The sequence below is a fragment of the Pinus tabuliformis genome, chromosome 6, assembly GCF_031772625.1.
Source record: "Pinus tabuliformis cultivar Carrire ecotype Pingquan chromosome 6, CPIR1, whole genome shotgun sequence".
Taxonomy (NCBI): domain Eukaryota; kingdom Viridiplantae; phylum Streptophyta; class Pinopsida; order Pinales; family Pinaceae; genus Pinus; species Pinus tabuliformis.
This window is the reverse complement of record NC_142292.1, coordinates 1,617,140,123-1,617,166,759: the sequence shown is the minus strand read 5'-3', so window position 1 is coordinate 1,617,166,759 and position 26,637 is coordinate 1,617,140,123. Positions and strand designations below refer to the sequence as shown.

General features: G+C 36.0%; 1 protein-coding gene across 1 annotated transcript; it reads right to left on the bottom strand.

Moving 5' to 3' along the window:
* Nucleotides 1-1,410: 1,410 nt before the first annotated feature.
* On the bottom strand, nucleotides 1,411-8,401 carry LOC149265091 (DNA polymerase delta catalytic subunit-like). The gene is made up of 8 exons (XM_089391490.1): nucleotides 8,239-8,401; nucleotides 7,677-7,748; nucleotides 7,397-7,471; nucleotides 2,713-2,802; nucleotides 2,418-2,578; nucleotides 2,077-2,150; nucleotides 1,873-1,960; nucleotides 1,411-1,682 (listed from the first exon to the last, which is right to left on the bottom strand). The coding sequence occupies exons 1-8, from the start codon at nucleotides 8,275-8,277 to the stop codon at nucleotides 1,595-1,597; spliced, it is 687 nt and encodes a 228-aa protein (XP_089247616.1). The 5' UTR covers nucleotides 8,278-8,401; the 3' UTR covers nucleotides 1,411-1,594.
* Nucleotides 8,402-26,637: the final 18,236 nt, after the last annotated feature.

Below are 26,637 nucleotides of genomic sequence, written 5' to 3'. Positions count from 1 at the left end.
TCTAACGATTGTGAAGAATTTTCAATATACTTCAATATAGGATTTATGGTTAACAAAAATGCCTTAGGGAGAAATGGGCAAGTAGCAGCTGTGGATGGTGTTTGTTTTTCTTCTCTTCTCACCTATGGCCATTGAGATATGCTTAATAACTCACTAGATCTAGCATTATTCCTAGTTGGAAACTTCACTTTTAATAGATATAAAACAAGTCACTACTACATGTAGGGGGGTTTTAAGACAATATTTGAGTCAATTGTCTTAACTTGAGACAAAAAGAAACTCAAATATTGTCTTAAATATTGTCTCTAAGCGGGTGTCTCAAAATATAATGTCTCAAAAATTTGTCTCTATAAAGACAATATAGAACACATATTATTATTGTCTCTATAAAGACAATTTGATTTGTCTCTCTAGAGACAATTTCGTTTGTGTCTCTTTAGAGACAATTATATTTTTGTCTTTTTAGAGACAATTTCATAATTCAAACTATTGTCTCTCTAGAGACAATATAAAAAATTATTTAAAAAAAAATAAATGTCCATAATTCAAACTATTGTCTCTCTAGAGACAATATAAAAAATTATTTTAAAAAAAATAAATGTCCATAATTCAAACTATTGTCTCTCTAGAGACAATAAAAAAAAATATTTAAAAAAAAAAATTTCTGCTCAAACTATTGTCTCGGATTTGCTCCTGCCAAAAATTATTTAAAAAAAAATAAATCTGCTCAAACTATTGTCTCGGATTTGCTCCTGCTAATCTATCTGTGTATCCATCTATATCTACCTATCCATCCATCCATCCATTGAACTATATGCATGTCTGGATATACATATGTAAGCCTGCAGATATATGTTTTATAGTGTGTGCTCTCCTAAAATCTGGGATATGCGTGCACATTGCATTTATAGGGTGTGCCTTGGGAAGTATGTATCATAACTACCGTTTGAGGGAACCAGCCAATATGCCGTCTATGTTCCCCATGGTCACTCATCAATCTATGATCTGGAACCGAGGAAACTTGGCATCTTTAGTAATACTAGTCATTCTATCTAATGGGAATCATACTAACCAGGAGACTAATATGTTTGAATCGTAGTAAGATAGCCACATATTACTCATATGCCACTAATACGGGGTGTTATGACCTATCAATAAGCCTAACCTGAATCCAAGTATTACGGTAATTACAACACATGTATTACCATGTTCACAAGCATATAAGAGTACTTATAACAACAGACCCAACCTATCGATATCTATCCCTATTCAATAAGCTTAAGTATAGCACTAACTATGGTTTAGCTAATAGATCCATAATGATCGAGCTTTATATTCACACCTACTCCATATGTCCTAGTTGGAACCATTGTTCTCCATCTCATTTGCAAGGAGAAAAGATATATCGAACTGGTTAACATTAAATAACAAGGACTTGACAATTACTGTACAATAAATAAACCATGCTCATCCTGATTCAGGGACCAAATAAATTCCCCGGTCCATTAAATCAGAGAAACATACACCAGAGAAAATTCAAGAAAACAAAAATATTCGATAATACAAAAAATTACAAGCTACACAGGCAGCATCCTCAAAACTGCCAGCACTCTAATTGTACCTCTGCTTCAGTTAGGTCTTTCTGAGCTTTCTTCCTACGATAAAATATTGGGTAGTCACGACTGCAATAAGGATAGGACATCAATGTAAGTATAAAGGAGATAGTAATTGTAAAAATAAAAATAAAAATAAAAATAAATCCTATTAATTAAAAACAAATACATGATCACACAAATGTTACAAAATACATCCATAATGTAAATTTAACTCATGTTATGAAAATGTAATACTTGAAATATGGCATTCAAAAACCTTGTGCAAATAACATCTTGGTGCAGAGAGCCTTGGCACCGCTGACATTGTGTCCATAGTTTACCAAAGAGCATTTCTAATTCCCTCACTGACATTGATCAAATATTAGTGTCATATGATAGAAAATCTAGGTGAGAACAATAGACACAAGGCCTACTTTAAATTCTCCAAATAAAGAGTAATGGTATTAGAATACCAGCTTACCATTTGCAACTGTTTTCTGATACAATTCTTCTTCTCTTCCTTTGCAATGTGAACAAAGTGTCTGATCTTCTTTGCTGCAATGGCAACATGAAATCAGATAACATCATGAATTTCAGTACGAAGCAACCTAACCAGACATTCTTATTATAAGAAAGCTAGACAGTTTCTTACAAGGAGACATGCATGGAATCTTGCAACCTCATAGATTTTTCCACATAAAAAAGATGAACCCTAGTAGCTTTCTAAAGCGCCAAACTGAAATAATAGTTACTCTCAATTGTGCACTACTATAAGCAAGGAAACCACATGCAGGACACCCTCTACTTTTATTAACTAAATACCTGATAGGTGTTTTACAACCAATACAACTGAGATGTTTCTTGGCAAATTTCATAATTCCACTATTTGAAGGAGTTGATATGGAAACTGCTCGTGTGTGACTACCATGAAGAAGCTCCTTGCTTGCATTCTTCAAAATGGGCTCAAATATTCTCAACAGAAGCTACAGAGCAAAAATAGGTACTAATCAAAAACACTTAGCTGGAAAGAATTACTATCTATCAAGATATATTTGAAACACTAGTGAAATTTTCAAAAAGAGCATAAACTGCAAGTGATGATGCTTTGGTCTTTCACCTTGCTTAGTTGATTCTCCAGATAATATTGTGGATCAATAGGGATGTTATTCTCCAATACGTAAATTGGATCCTCAGATTTCTCATATGCCTGAGCCCAAGTAAACACATTAGTCATTATATCCAGACGAAAACTTTTACATAAAGAAGCCATCCTACAAAATAGTGCTGAGGAAGAAATCATTCACAAAAGTTGCACCTCCCATTATATCTATTTATTTAAATCCATGTCACTGTCAAATAAATTTAATCTAAAAAGTCAGCCTGGACAGGATTCCAATCAATAAATCAAAAGACACTCCCCTTCCGGAAAATTCAAGAAGAATGGGACCTTGGTACCACAAATCCATTTAAATTTTAAACCTTCAATCTAACTTTGTTCATCAATGTAGAGTAATCCTGGACTGCTTTAAAATTGGAAATTAGCTCCAAATAGCAATTATATCAAATGGAAAAAGTGGGAAAAAGATGTTCTGAAATGCAAGTTGGAGGGAAAAGAAAAAATCAACAAAAAGGACTATCCAATATCTGCCAGATATGTTTCACTTGTAAAGTAGAACTTTTACAACATCCGGTATCTGATTTCTTTAGGGACCAACGACCTGGCATCAATAGATATGATGCTAATTGAACGTCTTTTGTCAAACCTCGATCCTTGAGTCCAAAGACTCAAATAACTTTGGACGTGTTCTATACTTGCACTGCATCATAGACAAATTTGAACTTTGACCAGCAGAGGCTGCTCGTAGGCTGATTCTCAAGTCATTGAGGACAACAATACTCCTCCAAAATAAACGCCCCTTCAAACATGTATTTAGCATACCCAACATGACATTTAGATATACAAATAGAAAAAATGAAAATCTAAACAAGTGCCCTATTTCCATCATTTAACCAGGTATGGTGTGGGAAAACTTACATTAGTGTAGTCTTGATCAGTTAACCAGCATAAACACCTGTTCGTAGTGTCATAAACTCTCCTACACACAAATGATGATATGCGTGAAGGAAGTTCAACGCCTTTCTTGAGAAATCCAACTTTACATGGATAAAGCAATGAGGCAGCTGATATCTCATCTTTGTGAAATGAAATCACCAGCTGTATAAGCACACGATGAAATCATGTAAGACAGACATTAAAGCTTCAAAATATCTCATCTGTTTGCAACTCTATTGAATATGGAATAGCAAAATAGCAGATGCGTAATAGATCATAATAAGCATACCAAATGAATATGAGTTCATAGCGTGTGCTGATTAATTTCTTTTACCATATACAATTTTCATAAGGTCCATGTGGATGATGGTAACCACATTAGCCCATCCATATTCTCTTCCACTGCAAGATCGGTATTTTTAGATAAAGGTAGCTTGAAAATAAAAACTGGTTGATACGCTAAGAATGCCAACTGCCCATCTATGTTACAGGCTTAAGCAGTTGACAAAAATATTCCGCCTATCATAGGAGAAATAATGTTAAAGCCATGAAATTTAACACTGCCTAATATACAACTTACAGTGATAAAAATGTGAAGACCAAAATACCAAATGTCTAGAAAGTAGGAAAGCCTTTATGCATATCACTACAATATTAGGACTCAAAATAACGACATAATATGAGCTCCCTATACAAAATTAGGGAAGGTAACTCTACACTAAAATACGTAGCCTATGACAGCAAGTCGTGAAGTTAAACTGTTTGCAGTTATTTGAAAACTTCTCAAAATCAAACAAGAAAGGCTAAATTTTTCCAACTTGTAAATCTCAACCACAAGCTAGCCCCAGAATACCACTCGTATAGATATTTAAAATGACAAATATTCAATTATCTGTGGTGCAACATTTTTAATCCAAAAAAAGGCTTGACTGCTTGAACGAAACTAGCAACAGCTCTATATCTTGTAGCAATGATATCAGGGATATCAAGGCTGGAGACTTAGACAATTCCAACAACCAAAAACTTCAGAAAATCATAACCGAGGGGAACACAGTTGCAAACTCATGAAGTGTTAAATAAACCTAAGATTTCTACGGTACAAGTCATCACAATGTATAATTGCAGATTTTCACAAAAGAAAGAAGTACTACATATAAGACATTTACAGTTTTATCAAAAGACTTGCATCCAAACGGGAAAGAGAACGCGGAAGCTTTCAAAACCTAATCGAGTCGCTAATTTCTTCACCGACCTCAAAACTGTGCCATTCAGGCGATATTTTCTGGGGTTTCTCTCTCAAAAACAAGTGCTAAAGCTTTGAAATATGATCGAACGGTGGATTTCTATGAGCATGCAAAACAAAAGACCTATGATAACAGAAACATCATATATTCAATCTGTCTTGGATAAATCTTTCCCCATTTCACTTGGATCTTAGGTTCATTCAACAAAAGCGTAAGGTCTTCCTGGAAAGTTTTTCAACATTATCACCCACTACACGCCAACCTTCGCAGGTAAGGCTCTTGTTGAATATATGATGTTTTTGTTATCATAGGTCTTTTTGTTTTTCATGCTCATCATCTTATACAACATCCTTTTCCCCTTCTTTGCAGGGGAAAGTTACAGGTCTATACTGTCGATGGCTTCCATAGTGCAACCGTGGCGACAACAATTTCTCCTTACCCCAGAAGTGAACTAGGTCATTCTTGTGGCTATGTTTCCTCTAACTAGCAAATTTTTGATATAGTTCATCATTTTGGTCCTCCAGAAACATATATGGCTTCCAACTATCATTTCATTCAAATGGTTTAGAAGTTTGTTTTGATGACATGCATAACTCAAGTAGAGCTGGAGGAAATCCTGAAAATGATTTGTCACATTCTATTGGACTTGAACCTATGAAATTTGCAACAATCTCCAATTGAAACTGGTCGGTCCAAAGCAACCAGTTAAACTAGCCCACTGGGCTTATCGCAAATTTAACTTATACATCCTCGTATATAACACTTCTCTGTATTTAACACTTCTAGCCAAGTTTTTCCACCCTATATATTATGCTTCAAGGGAATAGGTACAAGAGTGTTCCTACAATGAAACAAAAATAAAGAAAAGTAAAAGAAGCAGAGCATAAAAAGGGACTAAACTTGACAATACAAGAAAAGCGGTCAGCCTTTCTTCGCGAAGGTTAGACATGTTTTCTTGCATGTGGAATTAAACATATTCATATCCATGAACAAACTTGAAAATACAAGCAATTCAAGGGATCCCCCTTTCTTCCTGAATGTTAGACATGTTCTTTTCCGTTTGGAATTGAATAAATATTTATATCCATGAAGAAAGAAGAATAAGTCATAATTTTTGGCAAGAGTGAAATTCTCAAGCATAGCCCATTCTTAGACTCGAACCTAGATAATTATGATAAATTCCTACAGCCCAACCAACAAATGTTAAAATGCAGGCCTTAATTAGAGCATGGAGATGGGTTAGGGTCTGTAACATTTGGATAAGCATTACGCTGGGATAAATTCAAATCCTACCTCTCAGTGCCCTCATGCCTACTGCTCAGAAAGTACCCCAATGGCCCACCAACGCTAAGTTCGATCCTTGCCTCTGAGTGCCAGCATAGCTACCTCAAGTACCCGAATGGCTCACCAATGCCATATGTTCAATTCTTACCTCTCGGTGCCTGCATACCTACCTTAAGGTCATGGCACGCATGTAAAAATGGAACCTCATCAAAGTATGGAGTAAAGTCCATGATATTTAAGCCTTGTCTGCGTGAAACTCTAAAAGTATAAGTCTTAATACTCTACTTTGTAGCTAACCATTGCTCATTATTTCTTAAAATAGAAAATTCTACGTCTTTTAACATGGGTAAGGGGTTTCAAACCTATATTTATGTACATACCTTCAATACATTTTTGAGCGTGTATACGATTGTGAAGCCAAAGAAGCAAAGAGCATTTTCCAGCCACTAGCTCAGATGTAACCAGGCTCCCTGTGTTGTTAATTCTAATCTGGCATGTCCAAACACTTGCACAAAAATAAAACTGAAAAAACCTATGCTCTAAACTTTGATTTCTTTTTGCATAATAGGAAACTTTGAAAAGCTCTTACCTCTGAAAGTTATTTAAGCAGGGTTCGAAACTGGCTACCGTTTCTTTGTAAAGTTTGTCTATGCTTTTCGGTGGCAAATTACAAGCTGAGAAAAGGAGAAGGCCAAAGGAAATGAAAAAAGGGTCAAAATCAAGTGCAATGAAGCTCAAAATAAGCACTGAACATCTATGCTTTTGGCAAATTACAAGCTGAGAAAAGGAAAAGACCAAAGGAATTGAAAAAACCGGCAAGATCAAGTACAATGGAGCTCAAAATAAGCACTGAACGTGTAGAGTTTTGATAATAATTTTAACAGGCTTAAAATCCTATCAAGATCAAGCATAATGTAGCTCAAAATAAGTGCTTACTATCTAGAATTTTGAGAATAATTCTACTCAGCCTTTAATCTACGATATATTTTTGAGAATAATTCTACTCAGCCTTTAATCTACGGAATATGTAGAGGTGGTCTTGAATATGACAGAACTTACTTCAATATCGAGACTTATGCTGAGCACAGAAGGGGTTAATTAATATCCATAATCCCTCTGTAAATTATGCCTCCAAATAAAACATAACAAAATAATTAAAATAACCATTTTTTAGTGCAATATCGAGACTTATGTTGAGCACAGAAGGGGTTAATTATTACCTTGGCACCTTTTGCAGCCTTTATGATGACATATGGAACACGATCACCCACAGTTGGAGCAGTTGCAGCATCCCTCTATAAAGCAGGGGCAACTTGGCTTTAAAACACGACATCAATTTAAAAAATCCAACAATGGACTCATTGTCAATAAAAAGAAAAATATTACAAGAGTCTTTAGATGCACTGCAGTAATAAAAATAGAGAGATAGGATTGAAATGGAACCAGAAGGCATTGCACCATTCATTATACTTGTTCTGAGAAGTTATTTCCAGTATTTACCTTCCGCATGCGCTCAGTTAGTTCCACGTGTGCTGCCTTGACTGCATAGTCATCTCCAGTCTTTGTCAGACCCTCACTCAACAAAGAGATTGTTAGCACAGGAAAACAACAATGCCCTTAATAATATGCTGATAGCCTTGATAAAGGATATGACCTGCAAACATCTGTTTCTGCCGTAGCTAAACAGTAATAAATTTTTCTCATGATGAGATTAAAAATGCAGATATATTATATATTGTCATGTTTTGATTCTCTTCAATTGTATAAGAGCCTCCCTTGACACTTCTTCCTCCCATTGCTAGCAGTAAATATTGATTGAATCCCTTCCAAGTATAGAATGTAGGGAGAAGAAACATGACAGACTTAAAAAGGAAACTTCCATGGCCTACCCCAACTAGGTATATAGTATATACTTCTAACACTTGAAACTAGGAATATGTAATAAGTGACTTGCTCGCAATTTAAATCTCCTCTTCCCCCTATCATATTTTCTCCATTTCAAAAGTAACAAATGGTCAAACAAATTTGGTCATAAACATGCAGAAGGATTCATTATTCTCACCTTAGTTATCACCAAAAGTGACAAATCCATTATGTTCATTAACAAGTCAAAAATAGTGTTCTTGACATACTGCACTGCACCAGGTATGTCACGATCAATGAGTATTTTGTGAAGGCACTCTGTAACCAAGTTCTTCACCAGCAGGCAATTGTCCCTTCGCACTGTTTCAATTCATGTTGATATGGAATATTTAAAAGATCGGGAATATTTAATAATTAAGAAGGCATCAAATAAATTATTTTTCTAAGAGCATTTTGAGCCTTCACAAACACTAAGGCCTGTCTTTGAAATAAAAAGATCAGGTTTGTCGCCTTTAGTATCCATTTTTTCATAAGCATATAGCTTTGTCCACAACAACCCAGCATATCTTTTCTTGCTTATAAACAAGTATGGGTAGTATATTTTTTCAAATTCTAGTTTAATAGGCTGCATAAAAGCATATGTTAAATAACGCACTGATTAGATGCCAAAGATGCACCAAACAGATGCAGATAAGCCACAGAAAAGCATAACTGATCATCTTGTCCTGTGCATATTTACAAATATCTCATGGAAGTGGAATGTCAAAAGAAGATTAGTTTTAAAAAGAAAGATGATATTAAATTAAAACATTCATCCCTACAAAAACATCATTAACAAATCTAGAGGCTTCACGGTATTTAAAATTCTTGACACTGTACCTTTGTAAATGTACCACTAATATAATCTGAGGCTTCCCTCCCTAGCGTCATGGCCTCTTCTATATTTGGTACACCAAACTGTATCATAACTAAATTTGTATCTCCATATAAAACCTAGATTCAAATATAAAAATATAATATCAAGCTTTACAGTAGAAATCTTGGTTAGGATCAGATCACCCATTATGATTTCAAGAACTTGGACTATCACCAATACAACAAGTGTACTTCCTGTCATTACTGATCCAGTTCAAAGGTTACAAATGCTTTTAGTTGCTAAATAATAGCCTACCTCATCATTGTATTGGCAACCACCAACTATTGTAAACCTTTCTTCAACTAGCCTCTTTGTATGCTCTATCATTTGATGGCCTGACAGGTGGAAAAAAAAAATGAGATGATTAATGATATAAAATTTTAAAACAATACGTAAAATCGATATTGTCTGATGGAACAGAGAATGTGTCAAAAGATCAAACTGGACTTGTAATCAAAATATAATAAGAGGGCCTAAGCATATCATCTTAGTTGTACAAGTACACATGACTAATTAATGCAATTCAAGAACTCGATCTTATTTGTACAAGATTGTCAATTACAGTTCATACCCAAAACATTATGCCAGGAGGAAGAAAAGAATTACATGGATATAATTGATGCCCAAAAATAATCAATGTGAATGGCTGATACATGCATATATAGAATAAGAGGGGACTGCAAGCATCTCTATCTTGTAAGTAAAAGAAGCACCAATAATGATCACCAGATGGAAAATAGGTCATGTCTCTCTATTACTAACAAGAAAAATGTTATATTTGGCAATAGATGTAGTATATTCTATCCCTGCACCCAACATAAGAATATACTTGATGCATAAATGAACTCTCAGACTACAGGTCTGATTTAATAGTATTGGCTTTCTATGTTTCCCATGTAGATCCAATTGGGTGATATAGGTATGGCCCTAATGAAATTTCCATATGCAAGACAAAAGCATAGAACAATAACCATGAAATAAGAAACCATGCTTCAATAATGCAACTCCTTTTACACAGTCCAAGAAAGGCTTGCCATCTGACAGTAGACTATAGCAAAACCTGCCACATACGGGAGAAAGGTCACATGCTGCAAAAGCCAATCAGGTTGCACTAGAAAGCCAGCTCCATAAATTTGGACCAGAGCAATGGCGGCGGCAACTACTACATGTAGGGGGATTTTAAGAGAATATTTAAGACATAACCATAAAATGATGGTTCTGTGTGAATTGTTAAGGAATGTTCCCACAAGGTTTTTCTTGGAAAGCCTTCTAGAGGCAATGTTCTTCTCTCTTAAAACCATGTTGTTAGAGGCAGAGTAGAAAGCCTCTAAGGAGGAACACAGTCCTTCCTTCAACAGAGCAAGGCTCCACAGTTCCACTTTACGAGACTTAGTCCAGTAAACATAATAGAGCTTTGGACAATGCTCTTCATATCTGCCACTAGCAAAACAAACTTTGTACAGTGGAGATGTAGACCCTTAAGTTCAAAAAACTTGAAATACATGGCATATTTCAATTTAAATGGGCTTGTGTTAGTGGCCCAAATTGTCTGAGAAGTCTGAGATCTCCACACTGATTGTTGAGGTTGTTGAAATGTTTGGCCAACAAGATGAAGTCATCTGCATCAATTTGAATGATGACCATCCTTGCAAGGTCGACTCCACCTCAGTCTTCCTCTACAAGGCATTGCCCTAGTTAGTAAATATATATTCCAAACAGAGTTTGGGCACCCCCATTTGACCCCTATGTTACAAGTAATTTTTTTCTTCCCATCCCTTGCAAGTTTTAATTCTGCCTATTACTCTCCCATATATTCTAGCTGTTGGAGATCTGAGGCCTATGGGTGTGCTTAATTTTTCCATGAGTTAATTTTGGGAACTGTGCCAAAGGCAATTTCAAAGTCCCAAAACAACATATATAAGGTCTCCTCTAACTGCTGATTAATTTTTCTTTTCTAAAATTGAAACATATAAATTTATAATTTATTAGCACACATGGATCTGATCATAGCAGTTTTTTCAGTCAGTTGGGTTTATGTATATCAAACTATAATTAAAGACAAGATGAAACAATTATGACTTCTTAAAAGAAATCATATAAATGACACACCAAAATGCAACAAGGTAAAAATGATTACGATGGCCATAATAGCTATCAAATGGTAGAAAGTGAAAAAGAATTGTCTGGGTCATTTAGACCATAATACTTATATGATAATAGAGATGGACGTGTAGTAGAGACTATACAAATAGATGGAGAGAACAACATTCGGCCTCAAAGGTTATCAAAATCTGTTGAACTATCTGTCCAAGGTAGCTTTCCTAGGGGAAGACTTAGGTAACAAATTCAAATCAAATGTAGTGCCTTGTGGTTATCGGCCACTATAGTGGCTGATGATTGAACCACTCTCCAGAAGGATACTCATGAAAGGGATAGGATCCCGCAAGGATTTCCATGAAAAAGTAAGGTGCAAGGGATAGCTATAAACATAATAATTAAAAATAAAATAGAAAATTTAAACTGGAGGTGAACAAAAATTAAAATTTATCATCATAATTTATAAAAGTGATTGTATCATAAAGATACAAAGTAAACAGTGGTATCAATACTTTGAGGGCACATTATAAAGTCTGCCAAACTGATCACTAATAATATTTGACAGCATTTCGGTATGGGCATAAGCAAAGAAAAATGGATATGTATACCCAGGAGCCATGGAGCCAAAATGGAAATGTCCCATCCAAGGTACACCAAAATGCATACCTGGAGTACATTCTATTGTATGGGACTTGCCCAGGCATATGAACAAGAGGACACACAAAGACGAGAGGACAACCATGTCTGTCCAAAAACATTAAAAAACTACATGTAAAGAGACTTCTAGTTACATCAAACATATGTGACAAAATTTGAGACCATAAAACCCATAAACAATTTCCCTTGTCTACTATTCATTTATCAACATAATTTTTACTTTTACCAAAGGTCAACAAGTAGCTTGTGGGCAATATTTTCTGAAGTGTGTAAAATTTTCCCTAGTGAACAGCTAAATTTGGAGTTGGGCAGTATATTTCAGTTCCAGAAATTTATTATTATTGAACAGAACCATTCAATTTTTGGCAGGCTGAACTCTTTTGGACAAGTTACAACTATTTTTTATTTGGACGGCAGCATTTATTGTTGTAATGTCTAAAGATAACCGCATCAGTGTTGGTTGTTGATACTCTTTGTGGGTCATTAGAAATTTTGTTGTTTATATTTTCCTGTTAGTGAATATACTTTATGTTAAGATAAATTTTATCTCAGACGGTTGTACTTTTCTGTTAGCCAATGGAGCTTTTTATGTAAATTCCAGATATCCACAATCAAAAGATAAAAGAAGCTAAACTAGGATCATTAGCTAAAAAAAGGGCTCTTAGGCTTTATAGTAGAGGCCTTTTGCAAATGCGTGATTGTGTGGTAGTCTGTAAGAGACAAATTTGGCCAGGCACAACATCCATACTGCCTTGCATTTAGCCCAAATTGGCATCCATACCTTTCCAAGAAGAGTTTCAATCCTATGTGTTGTACTGCGAGAATTTAGGTGATGCTACCAGAAACTACAGCTAGACTTTCTGTTGTTGGTACCCTAAAATCGGTTATTGAATGTACTGCTGAATATTGCTGAAATATTTCTGCTGTTATTACTGAATTACTGTTGTCAATGTTGTTAGCACCCTATTAATTTCAAGTTTTCTGTGTATGTCATTCCATAAATAACATATTTCAAAAGAGATAAAATTCATTTGTGAGCAGGATGTTTTTCAAGCGCAAGCTGCTATGGCTCCTAAAAATCATTTCAAGGTCCTGTTTGGTCATAGTGGCACTGTTGTTCAGTAAATAGGGGGCAGGAAAAATGTTCAATATAATCTCTTTCAATACCCTTGGAAGGAAATTTGTTCAAGAGTCTATAGTATATACACGTTTGTTGAGTGTCAATTATATGGTAGATAAATACCCTCTGACTCAAAGTAGCCCTGAATTGATGAAAAAATTAATGGCAAAACATTGTGTTGTTGAACGAACACTGCTTTCATAGTGCTTTCTTGGAATTTCTAAACAGTTCTTAGGGATAGTAGAAATGGGAAAAGTTGGTGCAAGACGCTATCCTAAGGAGCGTTAAAAGTGTCTAAATTCACCTGAAATACTAACAGTACTGATTTAGAATCTAACAGTACTGATTTAGCCCTCAACAGAGGCTCTATAGTCATCACTATTGTATGTAGTGCTTGCGAGAGCAAATGGTAACTGTAACTTGCCAGGGTCCTACAGTTTGAGGTCCCTTAGGGAAAAACTTAGCAGAACAATAATGGAGAAATTGTAATGTCAAGAATCAAACTCCATGGAGTGGAGGAGGTCGAAACCAGTAAGGAACCAACCTGGAAGCATACAAGCGACAATTAGTGCAGAGCGAGCCAGTTGCGACAGATATCTTCCGGTCCAAACTCTAGTATAAAGCATACCTGTGAGGACCAAACAAACACGTATCAATTAACTGTGGACTCATTCAAGTAAGAAATTTCCAGCAAACTAGACTATGGCATGCAAATAATAAATCCCAAAACCCTTACCTGGATAAACTTGCTGAGGTCTGTTGCTGACGACCCACCTGGATTCAAGGAAAGAATTCACTAGTTAGATTCGAAGAAAATAAGGGAAATAGACTAAAACAATCTTAAACTAGGAGAAGATTAGCTAATAAACTAACCTGGGTGTTGGAAGCAGAAATCTTAAGCGTAGTGGAGTCGTTGGGCAAAATGATGCCTTGGGTCACTACAAAACCTGTACAAGAAATAAAATGAACTGAAATTTAATCCCGAGAGTGAAAGATACGAGATTTCAGGGGAAAATTGAGTAAAAAAGATAATTTCGAAAAAATTACCTGAAACCAGGTCAAGTGAATGCATAGCCGAACACCAACCCTTCATTGTCCCCATGTCGTCGCTCAGAGTTCTCTCGTAAGTGGTGGGAAATGGTAATGAACCCGTGACTGTCAAACACCGCGGTGAACCAGGGCTATGCCCGAGCAATGGAGTAGGAAAACAATTTCAAAATGGTGAAATTAACCTCAAATCAGACCCTGGAAAGGGACAGGTTTATGAATGTGCATTTGCAAATGTGAAGGAACAATAGCTCTGTCGAAATTGGAAGAGGGCGCGGAAAATGGGCAGAAAAGAGAACTTAGGAGGTCAGGAATAGGATAGGGTTAACCCTAATACATTAGAGTTGTTGGTATGGAGCCAAGGATACACAACCATTGATTTACCCTCGAAACTGTAACCATGAAGATTCGTGCCATCACATACCTCCTCACATGGGATTGGGTGATGAGTAGGTGGATTATTGGGTCTGTGCTATCCATTGCACAACTATCAACTATACGGAGTGCCAGAGGAAGCAAGTAGGTTGCCAGCTCACATGAAACAGTAAACAAATTAAGTTCATCGCCCTCCATGTGTACAATGGTGTACAAACCTTGTCATACGGCATTAAATGGCCAACTATACAACTAGTAGATTAAATCACGAGTCAAGTTGGTGAAAATAATTATAATAATATTGAGGTATGTAATATATGGATTAAGTAGGTGAGTTGAGTTTCATGAAAATAATACAAATATGATTTATAATGGTATGTTGAAAAAAAAGGGACACATATGGAGTAGAAATATTGATTTTTAGTACATTAGTCGATGCATTATTATTAGTTAGACCAAAGAAAAAAAAAACTCAGATGTTGGAGAGTGATGTCAAGGTTTGTTACAAAAGTATAGTGTTTGTAAAGTTGATTGCTACCAAATTAAGTGGATATTGTGTTAAATAATTGGAGAATATAGAAATATGCTATTATATAGATGACATTAAAAATATTGTTATATTTTAATTTTAAATTTTTATGGTGCAATAAAGAGTTGGAAAATAAAAGTTAAGATAATATTTAAGAAGGTAGTTAATTCTCAATTCTAACTAGTACAAACAAGAAAATCAACATTTATAAAACATTTATGAACTTTTATAAGCTCCACAATGAAGTTGGGCATTGAACTATTCCCAAAATATATTGTGATGCTAGAATTTATTATATTTGTCACACTAAGAGGGTTGAAGATGAAAGTAACTTTCTAAAAACATAGTGTGATGCTATAATTTATCATCTATGTGACACTAAGAGGTTTGAAGATGAAAGGCACTTGTGATGCTAGAATTTATCATCTTTGTGACACTAAGAAGGTTGAAGATGAAAGTCACTTTCTCAAAATATAGTGTGATGCTAGAATTTATCATCTCTGTGACACTAAGAGGGTTGAAGATGAAAGGAACTTTTTCCTAGAGTGCCATGACTACACCCAAATTAGAACTCGATTTCAAAATATTTGTTACAACACTAACCTTCTAAGCTCCTAATTCATGAAAACTATGGTAATCTTGGAATGATTTTCCTAATGCATTTTGAACAAGAAATAATATTCTAAAATAATCTAGGTTATCTCTTTTCTTTTTAAGGTCACATAGATAAATTATGATCTTAATGGATGTTAATCATAATCATCATCATAACAAGAGTATAATTTACTTCTTGAAGGAGTTGATTAATTGGAAATTACAAGTGACATGGGATGAAATCAATAAGAAGATAATAATGTAACATATCAAGAATGATTCGATAGATATTGATGGGCTAAAAGATAAGTAAAAAATAGTTCTAACTAAAGTAACCCATTAAGGGTTGGCACTACAAAACAAATTACATCTCACAACAAATAAGACAAGGAAATTATCAAACTTGAAGGGATCAACCCTATGGCACGATGTTGACATGATTTCAGGTTAATAATGCACTATGCAATTGAGAAACCTATCACTATATATATATATATATATATATATATATATATATATATATAGATAGATAGATAGAGAGAGAGAGAGAGAGAGAGAGAGATAGATATATTTATGTAAGTTTAAGTCACTTACCTCAAAGGTATATAAAGAATTGGTGCATAAAAAGTGCCAAAGATATGTCTTTTAATCCAATATTGGTCATCAACAACAACTAATAGAGAGGTTAGATATTAATATGAATATTTTTTAATAATTTAAATGAAAAAAATAGTAGTCATAAAGGTTTTTGGGTGTCAGAAGGTTGAAAAATGGTGGTATAAGGCCCAAAAAAGGCTTCAACTTTGATACTCTTCTTGCATGGTGCCAAAATGGCCATCTTAGAGAATCGACCGATGTCCAAAAACACACAAACATTACCATGCTTGGTGGAGGGAAAATATAACATTTAATCCATAGTGACTAAATCCTAAGGCTTTCCTAGGCTATTTAAAGGAGTGTACAACCCCTACTTCTTGATGGTTGGTTTACAATGACATAGGCAGTGCATGATCTAATATACCAATGGACAACCTATTGAAGATTTGGCTAGTAGAAATATTTTTGAATTACTACTATTGTATTCTCGAAACCAAAGTGCCATGAGACATGACTGTAATGTGCCTCCTAGATAATATTGGCATGCTCACTTGAAGGAACACAAAGTTAGCCTAAGTATCATAGGACCACATCCTAGAGTTTGAATTATGGAACTTTTTTTTGAGTGACCAATGTTTAATATGTGGCAACAAAGTCATAGCTACTCTCTTGTAATTTTTTCCACCCAAAAATATCCTACCCACGAGTTAAGAACTATTTTTAGCACCACAAATAGGGGCTAATTGAGGCATTATACAATGTGGTTGGTGGTACCCTTCTTGTATTAATCAATAATTTACCTTCTACCACAATGTGATAAAGGTTTGCATCTGCTTCAGTTTTGGTGAAGCCCAAACTAGTGAGATAGTTATCGATCCTAGTATACCAAGCACGGGGTGCTTGTTTGAGTGCATACAATGCTTGATTGAGTCTGCACACATGCGACTCTCTGTTGAAGGTCTCAAACCCCTTCGATTGCTCAATATACACCTCCTCCTCAAAAACTCCATTGATGAATGTTATCTTCACATCAATTTGGTGGATCTTCCACCTCATCCGTGCTAACAGTGCTAGAATTGACTTGATGGGTGAGTACCTTGCTACTGGAGAAAAGGCCTCCTCATAGTCAATTCCCTCCACCCGAGAGAACCCCTTGGCCACAAATCAAGCCTTGTGTTTCTCTATGTTCCCGTCTTTTTCATGCTTTATCTTATAAAGCCATCTCGAACCAACCACTGATGTTTTTGTTGGTCTTTGGACCAATTCTGAAACATTGTTTCTGACAATGGAATCATATTCCTCTACCATAGCATCAACCCATATTGGTTATTGCACTGCTTCCTCGAATGAAGATGTTTATGTCTCAACTAGCTCACTCATCAAAGCCATGTACCCAGTGTACTGATCCTATGACCTCCTTTGCTTGCATTGTGATGTGGGTGCTCCCACATTCTCTCGAGAATCCTGCAATAATTTGTTAGCTTCCCTGGTCTACTTCCTTCCTTCTCTGGATGTCTCCACTCTCTGCTCCTTTGCTTGTGGCTACTCCACAACTTCCTGAGGTTCTTCCTTTGGAGCCAAAAGCTCCTGATCAGGCTGCAATTGAAGCTCCCTCTCAGGAGAACACCTCATTGCCTTCTCCTCATCAAACTTCACATCTCTTGTGACCATTGTCATCTTGAGAGATGGAGAGTACACACGATTTGATTTATGGGCTAACATTTGAAAAATTGATTTATGGGCTAAAGCATTGGTTGGGTGGAGTTCATTGTCATATCCATCCAAGGGTTTCCAAACTAGAGAAACAAGGGCATGTGTTTGATTTATGGGCTAACATTTGAAAAATTGCTATGAGGAGAGGAGTTGGTGGGAGTCCTTCTTATGGCAAGGCCCTGCACCTCTTCCTTTATTTCTTAAAGTATGCTTGAAATAAGTGATTATAGATATATGATACATATAATATGCAAACCACTCACAACACAACAATATTTAACATTTTAATGAGACATAACTTAATTTATTTTCAATATATTTTTGCTTTAAAAAAGGCAAGATATGCTACCATGATGCAATGCAATGATTCACCAACATTGGGCACCAAACAAATGACTTGGACCACAAATGTTATGTACGATGACAGTCATCCACTATAAGCTATGATTATTAGCCACTCTGACACCCCTTATTTATGGTCACTCATTGAACATGCTCATGAAATTTGAGATCACTAGACATGGTTAACACAATCTAGTATGGTGTGAGGGTCTTGCCTACAATGCAAGCTTCCTAACACCCTTTACAACGACATTGCTTCACGAAAGGCATTTGACATTGATTCATAATTTTTCCTTTTTATATGAGAAAGAAACTAAATGTTACTTCTCCCTTATCCAAGATAATGCTCTTGATTACAAATTGAACAATGTATCATGACATTGCCTTTCTCTCTTTGTGTGAACTTGCTCAATTAGCATCTAGATACCTTGTGAGATAAAACTCAATTTATGTATTGTATTTGGTATTGTGTCAATTATTCATTTTTTATGTCCTAATATTGTGTTAATGGCCTTCCAATGCATGGTCAATCTTGAATTAAAATTTTGACATGGAAAATACCAATTTTGAAATTTTGGCAATCAGAGGCACAATGCAGGGACAACGTGTATCCATCTTGGTGGACAGTTGGGAAACCAAAATTTTTATTGATGCACAGTTGGTGGAGTGTAGAGGCATTCATAGATTGATATATATCCTGAACAACATGGGCGAGAGAGGATGCCCATGCTTCACCTCAGTTGTCTTCTTGATTGTTGGTTCAATATGTTGAGGATATGGTTGATGGGAGAAATGTTGAGGATATGGTTGATGTCTTGATATTGAAGTCAAAATCCTTCCTTAACCCTTTAGCCAAATAGGTATCTCCTAAAGTATCTCCAATAATATCCTATGAAGAGTCATAACATTTAACTTGGAATCATGGCCCACCATGATCATCTAATAATTAATTGAAATAGAACTAAACCCCAATTTAGGGATTGGGTGGATCATATGGTGGGACTATTCTAGTGGGAACCCTAAATAAATGACTTGAAAACCCCTTGATTTTCTACCTTGTTGTCATTCATCTCCCAAATTTCTTGTTGGCTACACAAGTCCTAGAAAACATGGAAAGGAAGATGAGAGGGAGTTGACAAGGACATTAGGTTGTCCTATAACATCATAAAGTGCATCCATATGGATGAACATGGAATGGGAATTAAGGTCATAAAGTAGACTAGAGTGTTAGAGAAATAGGGTGCATCAAAATATTTTTTGAGTGTCCCAAAGGGAAATATACAATTCTTATATGCTCTAAAATACAATATACATTTATTATGGTGACAATAGCAATAAGATTCTTAGAACTAGTGGTGTAGTGCTTGGTCATGAATGAATATGCGGAAAAGAAATCTAAAGCTTTCAACTCACTGGCATAAAATAGATCATGGGGCCGAATCAATTTCAAGGGACATGTCAAGGATCTCCGGTAAAATGGTGTTAGCAGCCAAAGACTACCTTCCAAATAATTTAAGGAGAGTAGGGAATATTTAGAGGAGGCCAACTCAAGAAACCATAAGCAAGAAAAGGGGGAAGCTATATAACAAATATGGTTAGAGTAGGCATAAAAATCCCCATCCTTGAATGAAATGGTGGTTTACACAAGGCTCGTGAGAGAATATGGGATGGAGGGTAGATTGGCATGGTCAAAAAATGAGAGAAGGGTTTTATCTACTAAAGGAATATGGGATGGAGGTGGATGTATCACAACAAAGGAGCTTGGGACAGTAATGCATTCTTTGGGTCAAAACCCCAATGTATATTGGAAGTTGTCCAAATGTTTTATATTCAATAATCCAGTCCTTAATACAATAAACCACAAAAAAGTAGTTATAATCTGCCTGTAAATGCAACATATTAAATACACCATTCCAAATTGATTTTACTAAGGAGAATCAAAGAAATAGATGAGTATGGTCATCCATCGCCTCCATACAGAGTAAACAACAACCAGGCCCACTCTGTCCTTTACGACACAAATTGTCCCATGCCAAGATGAAGCCAGAAAGATACATTTACTAATATTCTTAGGCAGAGCAAAAATATGAAGCCAATATACAAAGATGCTCTGAAGGACTACTCGAACTAGAGTCAACTTGCCTCCTAGGGAGAGCCACCTGTGTACCCATGATAAAAGTATACATTGGATTTTCTCTATAAGTCAGCTCCAATCCTTAATTCCATAACAATTAGGTTGGAGTATAAATCTAAGATATTTAAAATCTGCATCCAGTGCAGTGGAGATAACACCAAAAATATGATAAATATCCAGTATCAATGCACCATCTGGGTAAGAAGAATCATATGAGATTTAATATTATTCATAAGGAGTCTAGAGACCGATCAAAAGAGGTCAATCTACCAAATAGTAACACATCATCGACAAAAATCAAAGGAGTAACTATGACTTGTCTACCTACACACTTGCAGCCAAAATTACAATTAATCCATCTACCTCCACACCTGCAACCAAAATTACCGCCCTTGTGAATTTTGTGACTAATTCTTCCAAAATCCAATATTTTTATCCTCAATGTCTTCTTCTCGCAAAAGTTGTCATAGATAATTTCCCTCCACCATCCTTGTAGAAATTATGGTGTAGAGTTGCAACTACTCATGAAGTTTTAATGAAAATCATAGGACACAAACCTACTCTAATGCTCTCTGGAAGGTAATTCACAATTTAGAACAAAAATTTCATACATGCAATAAGAAATAACACACATGCACACAAAATTTTTCCTAGGGAAAACAATATACTAAAAACCCTAATGTATGTTTGCATTAATATGATCAATAGAAATGTATTGCAATTTATTTGCTCAACTGAGCACAACCTACAAGTGAATGACTTGTCTCTCTGCTCACTGAGAAGCTCTAACCTAGACTTAGTAAATTTCTACCTCTGCTTGAGCCCATATTTCCTTGTGCAATTCCTTGAGAAATTAAACCTGTATTATTTAGGAATTTTTACAAAATGGATTGCAAAATTCCAAAGGTTGATCATCTAACTGCATGCAACACCTGTACACTCAAGGCTAGTCTACAGTTGATGATACAATGCCTTGGAATCTCCACCACTGCTGGGGAACTAGAATTCTCCATGCATTAGATATTTTAGGTTGATTGATCAGTTAACTGGATGATCACCGAGTTTGACTGAAGTCCCACTGCACAATTGGCCTTCCACTAGTTCCTCAAGCAGTTGGAACTAGTTTCACTGAAAACAACTTGAGATATCTAACTTCGATTGCTACAAATTAGAAATCATACGTGCTTAACTGAACTCTAACTCCTCCAACTCGAATTTACTAAGTAAACCAGGTGACACAAGCCATGTCACACAAGTTAACTGCATCCAAGCTGTCTGTTGATGTGGAAATTCAAATTTTCTCAATTTAATCAAGGAAAAATCAAATTGAGAATTTCTTGCTACACCTTTCAAGACTCCCTCTCTGCAAGAAAGGGATTATCAACCACCCCTATCCTACACCTACGAAATTTGAACTTCCCTCTTGACAAATCTTTTGTCAAAATGTCAACATGTTACTCCTTTATTAGAATGGAGTGTAGCAACATCATCTGCCTCTAGACACAGTCTCGTAAATGGTGATATTGGATATCTATATTCTTGGATCGATAGTGAAATATAGGATTCTCAGAGAGATTGATGCAACTCTGATTATCGCAATTGGATCCTTCATCTGATCAAATAGTCCAACAAGTATCTTTCTCATCCATATCGCCTCACATGTTTCTTGACTTGCAGCCATGTATTATGCTTCTGTCTAGCTGAGCACCACATATCTTTGCTTCCTGTCATACCAAGAAACAACTACGGACCCAACACTAAAAATTACACTTGATGTACTCTTTTGTTCTAATGGACTTCGTGTCCAATCTGCATCCGTGAAGCCGCACAACTTCACTCCCTTTGCTCGTTTGTACCATAGTCCAAACTAGGTAGTGCCTGTGAGGTACTGTAAAACATGCTTAGTTCCCTTCCAAAATAGTGTGGTTGACCTAACCATAGCTTGGCTTAGCTCGTTGACTGCACATCACATATCTGGTCATGTGTCCACAAGATACATGAGTGGACCCACTAGCTATCGATAAATGGTAGCATCCACTTCACTTGAAGTGGCATCCTCCTTCCTCTAGTTGTTCATTAGAGGTGTTTTCATGGGTTTACAACTCTCCATGTAGAATCTCTACAGTATCTCATTTTCATACTTGCCTTGAGAGACAAATAATTCCCCATCAGCTTGTCATACTTCCAACCTGATAAATTAGTGCTTGAGACCCGTGTCCTTCATTTCAAATTCCCTTGCAAGGTCCTCCTTGTAAGATATGGTCAATGGCTCATCACTAGTTAAAATAAAATTATCAACGTATAAGACAATAATAAGAAATTTTCCTTCTATCCATATGTGATGAGGTTCACATCTGCTTCACTTATGGTGAAGCCCAAACCGGTGAGATAACTATCGATCTTGGTGTACCAAGCACAAGGTGCTTATTTGAGATCGTACAACGCTCACTTGAGTCTGCACACATGAGACTCTTGATCAAATGTCTCAAAACCTTTTTGCTACTCTATGTACACCTCCTCCTTAATAACCCCATTCAAAAATGTTGTTTTTACACCCATATGGTGGATATTCCACCCCATCTACATAGCCAGACCAAGAATTGATTTAATGGATGAGTACCTTACTACAAGAGAAAATATCTCCTGATAGCCAATTCCCTCAACTTGAGAGTTCCCCTTGGCCACAAATCTAGCCTTATGCTTCCCTATGCTTCCGTTTGTTCCCTGCTTCACCTTGAAGATCCATCTCAAACCCACTATTGATTTATATGTTGTTCTTGGGACCTTTCCCCGAACACAGTTCTTTGCAATGGACTCATATTCCTCCAACATTCATCAACCCATACAGGTTGCTCTATTTCTTCCTCAAAATATGATTGCTCAATCTCTATAAGCTCAGTCATAAGAGCCATGTAGCTAGTGTACCTCTCAGGTGACCTCCTTTTCTTACGCAAATTTGAAGGATATCCCACATTCTCCTTCGCATCCTGCACAAGTCTATCAACTTCCTTGGTTATTTTTCTGCCATCTCTAGAGATTTTACTTTAGTGTATGTCTCCACTCTCTGCTCCACAATTTGTGGTTGCTCTACAACTTCCTGAGGTTCCTCTTTTTGAGCTAAAATCTCATATTTTGTGGCATCTAAATCTCCCTCTCAAGAGAGCACCACATAGATTTCTCCTCATCAAAATTTACATCCGTTCACACAACTATCATTATGAGTGATGGAAAGTACACATGTTAGTTGTGGGGAGTTTCTGTGTAACCCACAAATACCCCGAATTATGCGGTCAACTAAATCTTATTCCTTGAGTCTTTGGAGACATCTGATGAGAACTTCAGTTCTACAAACACACTGTTGTATTGCATGCCTCAACCCACAAATGCAAAGGTAGGCCTTGGTTATGCAACATCGCCCTCGTTGCTCCAAAATGCTATGGATATTTCTTTCAACCACTCCATTCTGATGTGGGTTGCGGGGTGTTGTCAACTCTCGTCGAATGCCTTCTTTCACACATAAATTTTTAAATTCATTCAACACATACTCACCTCCATTATTGCTCCTGAGAGCCTTCACCTTCTTGCTGGTTTCTTTCTCAACCAGTGCCTTGAATTCTACGAACTTGGAGAATGTCTCATCTTTCTTCCTCGTGAAGAGATCCAACACTTATGTGAGAAGTCATCAATAAAAAGGACAAAATATTTGTGTCAGGCAATGGAGGCTATCAAGAAAGGTCCACAGACATCAAAGTGGATCCTTTCTTGGAATGCATGCGCTTTGTTGTCCCGATCATGAAATGAGGATTTTATGTACTTCCCCAAGGTACATCATTTACATACATCCTGCTGCTCAAGTGCTCCATTAGGGAGGCTAGTGGATATTTGTTGTATAATATTCGAGGTGCCATGATGCAAATGGCCAAGGCTTATGTGCTAAAGTTCACCTACATCATGGCCCTGCACTTTCTCTTCCTTAGTTTTTAATGCAACACAATCTTCGACGTCTAAATTATATATATTCTTCACAAAAACCTCGATCTTCTTCACCTGTCTCATGGCTATGTGTATTAGGAATGTTTTTCCTTTGTTGAAGATCACGTCATAACCACGGTCTTCCAAAACTGCAATAGAGATGAGATTTTTCTTTAGGCCTAGAACAAACATGACATCCTTGAGCCTGAGAGGGGAGCCTAACTCCCTCTGAAAGGTGACTATACCAATACTGGTCATCTTGTACCTTCCGTCATCCCCTAGCTTGATGTGCATCTTGAAATATTTCTCCTCCAAGTCATTGAAAATGTCTCTACACCCTATCATGTGGAACAATGCACCTAAGTCCTAGCACCACACACTCCCCATCACTATTTTGGACATGCATGTGATAAGGGTAAAGTCAAGGTCAAACTATAAATCCAAGGCTTCACCCACTTCTCCTCCTAAGGTCTTCTTGATTTCCTTTTTCTGTGGGCACTTCGTGGCATAATGTCCGTATTCATGACAGTGGAAGCATTTAATTTTTGACAAATATTTCTTCTTTCTCCCTTGGTTGGATTTTGGTTTGGTTTGAGATTTATTCCCCTTTTCCCTTCTTTCCCTTTTCAACCAACGCAAAGTTTTCTTCATCCTTGCCCTTGAATGAGGTCCCATCTCTGATATTCTGCCTTATTTCCTCTTGTACCAAATCATTCCATAAGTGTTCCCAATTCGGTAGTTTCTCCCTCTCGTTCACTTAATCTTGACAATTATGCCAAATCTTGGGAAGGCCCAGGTGGGATATTCTTACCAAGTCATCCTTTGAAAGAGTAACACCAACTCCTGCAAGCTCATCACGAACTTGTGTGAACCTCCTTAGATATTGCAGGATAAAGCCATTCTTCTACATCTTGATATTTCAAAGTTTATCCTTGAGCACCAACTTTTTGTGGTCACTACCATTCTAGAATAGATTTGTGAGTGCCCACCACATTCCATAAGGATTTTCTTTCCCATGGAGATTGCTGACAATGTGGTCTCATACTCCCTCCAATATTATTATCCACACCTTGGCTACAACTTTCTTCCACTGAGCAAGGTTTTTGGCATAAGATTCTATTGGTTTTGTAACATCTCTCTTGATGTATTCTAGCAATCCATTTTCATCGAATACCTCCTCCATGTGATCCTTCTAGTCAATGAAATTAGAGTTGCCTTCCAAGGCATACTCTAGCCTTAGCCCATTGAAGGTCATATTTTCAGTTCTTAAGAGATCTTGCTACACTGAACTGCAAATTCGAACCTCCTGAGAAACAAATTCGAAATTCTTGCTCTAATGCGAATCCTGCTATGATATGATGTAGAAATTATGGTGTAGATTTGCAGCTAATTGCATCCAAGTTGTCTACTAATATGGAAATTCAAATTTTCTCAATTTAATCAAGGCAAAATCAAATTGAGAATTTCTTGCTGCATTTTTTAATAATCCTTTAGGTGAATCTAATCCATGTTTCCAATCTAGCACAACAATGTGCTAATAACAACAACCAACTGATATAAGTAGCGTTCAAAATAAACAAAATAGTCAAAAAACACATATTAAAACACAATCGATGGAGACCCCAAAAAGTACTCCAACTATGTTACCATCTATTAACGTTCTTCGAAAGTGCCTCCATCACTCCTCTCACGACACACACCTCTGTTTTCGGCCTCCATTGCCCTAAATATCCTTAGTTGTTGTCAACCTCCATCGCTCTACTTCTCGAAGAAACCATCAATAGCGTAAAGATGAACCCCTAATCCTTTACCTTTTTTACTAGTGCGTCATATTGAAAATTTTAAGACAAAAAAATTATTTTGTCTTAAAAAATTGTCTTAAAATTCCCCTCCATGTAGTAGTGCATCCATGTGAATCCAAATAATTTACACACAAATATATAGTGTTTATCATTTTTATATTAAGTAGGAGTGCATATAACCAAAACAACACCAACTACATACACCTTTGAACCATAATACATCAACAAAGGTTCTCTAAATGAACTAGTAGTGCATCCATGTGAATCCAAATAAAATATTTTTGTCTCAAAATGCTTTTGTTTTAAATATAAAGTTTTGTCTTAAAATAATTTTGTCTTAAATTGTTTTTGTCTTAAAATAATTTTGTCTTAAACTGTTTTTGTCTTAAAATAATTTTGTCTTAAACTGTTTTTGTCTTAAAATGATTTTGTCTTAAACTATTTTTGTCTTAAATATAAAGTTTTGTCTTTAAATTTTTGTCTCAAACTACTTTTGTCTTAAATATAAAGTTTTGTCTCAAAATATTTTCGTCTTAAATTATTTTTGTCTTGAATATAAAGTTTTGTCTTAAAATATTTTTGTCTCAAACTACTTTCGTCTTAAAATATTTTTGTCTTAAACTATTTTTGTCTTAAATATAACATTTTGTCTTAAAATATTTTTGTCTCAACCTATTTTTGTCTTAAAGTTTCTATTTAAGAC